The sequence below is a fragment of the Nerophis lumbriciformis genome, linkage group LG17, assembly GCF_033978685.3.
Source record: "Nerophis lumbriciformis linkage group LG17, RoL_Nlum_v2.1, whole genome shotgun sequence".
NCBI classification, from domain to species: Eukaryota; Metazoa; Chordata; class Actinopteri; order Syngnathiformes; family Syngnathidae; genus Nerophis; species Nerophis lumbriciformis.
Window position 1 is genome coordinate 12,086,065 of NC_084564.2, and position 6,783 is coordinate 12,092,847.

The following is a 6,783-nucleotide window of genomic DNA, read 5'->3' on the forward strand; positions in this document are numbered from 1 at the left end:
TATTTTTGTCTCATTTTTATTTGTCAACTCTAATGTCAATGAATTTCGTCATTGTTTTAATCAACCTGCATTTGTTTTGATTAGTTATCATCCTATTTCAGTCAGGGGGAAATAGGTTGTTGACGACAACTAAGACAAACATCTTTAGTCAGCAACATTTCCACTGGTTTGGCTCGTTTAACTATACGCCACCTTCTAACTTCACGTTTGACAGAAGGCTAAAGCGGGATCTTCAGGCGCATGTTAAAATGGTGAAACGGGTGCAAAAAATGAACAGAGGCTTCGCTACACGTGCACGAACAGCCGTCCCGCCAAATGTTTGCTCCGAGATAACAAGAACGTCCGTCTGCTTTGTCTGCTTACTGACAAAGGACCTGTTTCATGGTCGAGGGAAGGGAGGAGGGGCACTATTAGGAACCAAACATCAGACACCAAGGTAGGGAAGGGGGCGGGGGGGTATATCTAGGGAGATGGTCATTAGTCCGAAGAATTTCAAGGGCATCCCGCAGACAGACAGCGATTAAAGGCCATAGAACACTGTTGGCAGGTGAAAGCTCCAAAGTTCCCCTGTGAAACTGGAGAAAACATTCGACCTCCATGACTTCGAAACAAATCGAAAATGAAATGTGTCGCCTTCAAATTCATTTGTCGATAAATGATGTCATCGCTCTTGTTTTTCCAAACAAAAGCCAACATGCGCGAGACTTTCTCCCCATTGTGATCCATGCACCCCACGCCTCTGCGCATGTGCAGGAAACAGAGGAATGTGGAATTGTAACTGCATTGGAGGTCTCTATAAACACTAAATAACGCCGTATTTTTTATTTTGCCATTTAATGTACATGTTTCACACTCCCAACTAATAACTGATCTCCAGAACCCAAAACCAGTGAAGTTGGCACGTTGTGTAATTTGTAAATAAAAACAGAATACAATTATTTGTAAATCCTTTTCAACGTATATTCAATTGAATAGACCGCAAAGACAAGATACTTAATGTTCGAACTGAGAAACTTAATTTTTTTTTTGCAAATAATCATTAACTTAGAATTTAATGGCAGCAACACTTTGAAAAAAAGTTGGCATAGGGGCATTTTCACCACTGTGTTACATGGCTTTTCCTTTTAACAACACTCAGTAAACGTTTGGGAACTGAAGAGACCAATTTTTGAAGCTTTTCAGGTGGAATTCTTTCACATTCTTGCTTGATGTACAGCTTAAGTTGTTCAACAGTCCGGGGGTCTCCGTTGTGGTATTTTAGGCTTCGAGACAAGTCTGGACTACAGGCAGGCCAGTCTAGTACCCACACTATTTTACTATGAATCCACGCTGTTGTAACACGTGGGTTGGCATTGTCTTGCTGAAATAAGAAGGGGTGACTTTGATTGATTGATTGAAGCTTTTATTAGTAGATTGCACAGTACAGTACATATTCCGTACAATTGACCACTAAATGGTAACACCCGAATATGTTTTTCAACTTTGTTTAAGTCGGGGTCCGCGTAAATCAATTCATGGTAATCCTCCATGGTAACGTTGCTTGGATGGCAACATATGTTGTTCCAAAACCCGTATGTAAAATATATATATATATATATATATATTTCAGCATTAATGGTGCCTTCACAGATGTGTAAGTTACCCATGCCTTGGGCACTAATACACCTCCATACCATCACAGATGTGCCATTCTGTTTTTCAAGAACTCTATTAAGTCTGAACTGAGATTTTTTACAAGATCCAGAGACACTAATTAATGGAATTTGAATTGTGTATATATGTATATAGTACTTGTGTTTGTTTCTTCAAATTTGCTGTCATGTTGAATGGCCATTCAACTAATTGTTGTGTATATATCTGCTGTCCATCACTAATTCTCTAATACACGGTGTTAACCAAACCGCAATTCAAGCTCTGCCTCTCTCTCCGAGTCGAAACCCTAGTCTTTTGTTCCTAGACCATAAAACCCCATATATATTGCATTGATTTGTAGCACGTATCGGTTACACTGAGCATTTTTTGGGAAGCTGTTTTTATACCCAATCATGGCACCCACCTGTTCCCAATTAGCCTGCACACCTGTGGGATGTTCCAAATAAGTGTTTTGATGAGCATTCCTCAACTTTATCAGTATTTATTGCCACCTTTCCAAACTTCTTTGTCATGTGTTGCTGGCATCAAATTCTAAAGTTAATGATTATTTGCAACAACAAAAAAAGTTTATCAGTTTGAAAATCAAATATGTTGTCTTTGTAGCATATTCAACTGAATATGGGTTGAAAATGATTTGCAAATCGTTGTATTCCATTTATATTTACATCTAACACAATTTCCCAACTCATATGGAAACGGGGTTGTAGTTAGTCCTAACACAAGAAATTATGGAAAAATTAATGAAAAACAACATAAATTAAGAAATTATTATTAGCGGTATAAATAATAAGAGTATAAGCTACAAAGTGCAGTTGCATTGCTGCAACGAGAAGCGCAAACTGATGTGTTTGACAATTAAACTGGGGAACAATCGTCCATATAAGATGGGGAAGAAACACAAACGATATACATTTATTTACAACATCTAGTAAAATATGTACAAACACGTACATGTTTACAAAGAACATGTTACATCACAAACTATTTACATTATATTTAAGCAGAGGCAGATCATTGGGAAAAGATGGACAACAATGGGCAAGAGGTAAGTACTGTTTGAGAAATCAAAAGGTGATTTTATGTCTACTTTCTCATTATTCTTAGTCACTGCTCACTTACATACACCTCACACTCAATATTCTCTATCATAAATGTACACATAGCAACTTGTTAAATGACTTTGGATATATTCTTGTACAACACACTTAAATAAGTATACTATAGTAGGCTCTACTTGTAGCTAGTTAATTACATTTTTTTCAGTGAAAATGGATTCAAATCTTGTACCTTTTTTGATACAAATTGTACCACTTTTGTTGCCCTGGTGCAGGCCTGTTACCTGTGTCTGCAGGCCAGAAAAGACCTCAGCAGAGAAAGCCACGTGCAGTCATCATTACCTGGTGGATTTTGGGGCGCTTGGATGACGTTGAGGGCAAAATACAACACCTTTGTATTGGATAGCTATGGAGCAATACTAACAAATAGATTACTGCCAAATAAGGCAAAATTGATAAAGGGGCGGGGCAAAAAAGTCCATATTCGCGCTGTGATTGGGCAGCCAAAAGATGGAGTTGGACATTTGATAGGCGTTTGGAAAAATAGCAAAATAACATCTTTTGATAAGGAAATAATAACAATTCCCACTATTATCAAGAATACAGTTGTTTCAAATACAACAATACATATATGTAATAATAACTTGAAATAGAAAAGAAAGCAGATAAACGGAGGGGAAGAAAGAAGCAAACTGTTTTAACCTTGTAGATTGTTATAGTAAAAATAGATTAAGCTTTGTCAGTGTGCCGTGTTTCCCCTAGGGCAACAACATCAATATATGTTTGATGAAACGTGATTATATGCATGAGTGTATGTATGCATATGTACTTGTTTATGTACAGTATGTTAGACTCAGACATAGACTTCCTTTATTGTCGTTCAAATTTGAACTTTACAGTACAGATAAGAACAAGATTTTGTTGCATTAGCTCATAGTAGTGCAGGATAAAAAAGCAATAAGGTGGGATATAGATAGATTACTGTCCAGATGAATATATTGCACTTTTGCATATGCATCCACGTTTATAGATGTATTTTATATTGTCTTTATATTCCAGTGAGTTAATCCATTTGTGGGGGGAAATTGAGGGGATTATTATGATGCGTTCAAGAGTCTTGACATCTACGTCACAGCAGCTCAGACGAGGCACCAAGCAGTATGGGCGGGGGGCGTTTCCACAGATGCGGAAGGAGATTTTCACAACAAAGTTCTAAACCTTAGTGATATACCACATATATCAGATTGTAGGTGGGTTTATTTTGTACCCTTCGCGTTCCTATTCCACTGTTTGTTGCATTTTTGTTGTGTTTCACTTGATTGTACAATGTGTAGATCGAAAGGGGGTGTGACGCATTGGCGTTGTTAGGCGTATTTTAGGGGGGCTCAAGCCCCCCTAAAATATTCTTAAGCCCCCCTAAAAAATTTGGTGTTTTTTGTTGTTGTTTTTTTTACAAATAGATGCCGACATATTCATTATAAAGTGGCCCAAATATGAGTTTAAATAAATAATCATATAACCTGTTATTATTCACTCAGTTTCCCCTCACTTCGTAGCGTAAGGTAGAGAGCCCCTTTAGTGCGTCTGTATCCAATCCATTCCACTTGTTCATATAGAAAATGCCCACATCACTCAAATTCCAGCCCGCATTTTCTCTGCGACCTTGCTTGCGGTCCTGCAGATGTACGAAGCACATTATCTTCCTTTACAATGAGTGAAGCTGCACAAAACCTTGTGTGTGCAATTGTAAATAATTAATTTTTTAAGTTTTGTGTTTCTTGTAGAATCTATATAAAGTAATATACATAAGCCTATTGTTAGAATAATGAAAAAACATCATTAAATATATTTGTTTTATTGTATTGTTACATTAATAGCTGTTTTATTATTATAGGATGGCTTGTTAAACATTTAATAGGATTTTCAGAGGGAGGAAAAACCAAGACATTTAATATAAAATGTAAAATGAATAAATACATAAAAAGAAAAAGAAAATATATGGTTAAAAGCCATCGTCCCGGGGAGCATTTCATTTCGTCCCGTGCATTTAAAAAAAATAATAATAATAACAATGAATAATTTCTAAGTCTTTGTTAGCCGTTTGTGAAGTTTTGTGCTCGTGCGTAACATTCGCTCGCATCCTGTGCATCTCCTGTGGGCAAAACCCCCCCTGTCCTTAAAAGCTAGTGACGCCCCTGGTGTGACGGTCATATTTTGTCAATATTCAGTGTTTTATCCTTCGTAGAAAAATCTAAAATTCCATTACGTTTTTTAAGGCGGTCTGTCATAACGTTTTTAGCATTCAATCAGACATTGTTGTGAGGTTTTGTATTAGTGTTCATAAAAATAGATATTCCGGCCCCCAGACACATTTTTTTTCTCCAAATGTGGCCCCCGAGTCAAAATAATTGCCCAGGCCTGCTCTAAAAGGTTGTTGCATTTGCCATCTCTCAAAAAAGGCCTCACTGTGGCCCATTGTGAAGCTGCTCATGAAAGCTGAGAGTCTCTCCATGTCCTTCCTCCTCCTTTTTCTGGTGATGTCAGCTCCTCCAAGGACTCCTCCCATCCACCTGGTGCCGCTTTATAAAGCATGGTGCTCCCATCCCGGCTACACACACACGCAGCGCCGTCACCCATGCGCAGGCTGCAAACCTCCAAAGCGCCCGACTCGCCTCAGCCGTGACACCCGTGGAGCGTCGGCAGAAGGAGACGGAAGATGTCTGCGGGCTTGGAGTTGATCGGCATCTCCCTGTGCATCCTGGGATGGATTATCGCCATCGTGGCGTGCGCCCTCCCCATGTGGCGGGTGACGGCCTTCATCGGCAGCAACATCGTGACGGCGCAGATCATCTGGGAAGGTCTGTGGATGACCTGCGTGGTCCAGAGCACGGGGCAGATGCAGTGCAAGGTCTACGATTCCATGCTGGCGCTCTCCCAGGACCTGCAGGCGGCCCGCGCCCTCACCGTCATCTCCATCTTGTTGGCCATCTTGGCCGTGCTCGTCGCCATCACCGGCGCCAAGTGCACCAACTGCATCGAAGACGAGGCCTCCAAGTCTAAGGTGATGATCATCTCCGGGGTCTTCTTCATCGTCTCGGGGTTCATGCAACTCATCCCCGTGTCCTGGTCCGCCAACACCATCATCAGGGACTTCTACAACCCCCTGCTGACCGACGCCCAGAGGCGGGAGCTGGGCGCCGCACTCTACATCGGCTGGGCGGCCGCCGCCCTCCTGCTTCTCGGCGGCGGGCTCCTCTGCTGCTCCTGCCCGCCACGCGAGGCCAGGTACAACAACTCCAGGATGGCGTACTCGGCCTCGCGATCCGCAGGCGGTCCGGGGCTGGAGAGGAAGGACTATGTGTGAGCGTGGACCCGGAAAAAGACAGTTTCCTTCCAGAATAACACGAGACTCCGCCATGAAGGAAGCCTTTTATTTTGTCTCTAAAGGAAGGAAACAGAAGCCGTGTTTATCTCCTTCAATCACGTAATTGACTGAACATTTTCACCCTGCTTCCAAAAACACACCTAATTTTCATCGACAGCATGACGTCATCTCAAGAGGAGGTGTAAAAAAAAACCCGGAGAGCTACTTTTTTTTAATAACAACAATAATAAAAGAACGAATAATAACACCACATTGTGCACTGATATCAACCCACACTTGTCTATCTTTTTCAATAAACATCATCTTTCAAGCTCGTCTTTCATCTGGTTTCTTTTCAGCTTTGCAATGATGGTAATATTTGCCGTCTCCTACCAGGTTTGAGGTTAAACACAGACTGCAAGTACTGAGCTACAGCATTTGTTTACAGGTGCACTGCAAAAAGTCAGTGTTCAAAAACAAGAAACATTTTTTACAAAAATTAGGGGTATTTTATTTGAACTAAGCAAAATTATCTGCCAATAGAACAAGAAAATTTGGCTTGTCAAGACTTTCCAAAACAAGTCAAATTAGCTAACCTCAATGAACTCAAAAATACCTTAAAATAAGTATATTCTCACTAATAACAAGTGCACTACTATATGAGCAACGTTCCCTCTAAGGTGCGCGCCTGCGCAATTGCGCACTGCTCAA

The 6,783-nt window shown here is 40.6% G+C and overlaps 1 protein-coding gene across 1 annotated transcript; it reads left to right on the forward strand.

Moving 5' to 3' along the window:
• The first annotated feature begins 5,313 nt into the window (after positions 1–5,313).
• On the forward strand, positions 5,314–6,403 carry LOC133614506 (claudin-3-like). Its single transcript, XM_061972507.1, has one exon. The coding sequence runs from the start codon at positions 5,425–5,427 to the stop codon at positions 6,070–6,072; it is 648 nt and encodes a 215-aa protein (XP_061828491.1). The 5' UTR covers positions 5,314–5,424; the 3' UTR covers positions 6,073–6,403.
• Positions 6,404–6,783: the final 380 nt, after the last annotated feature.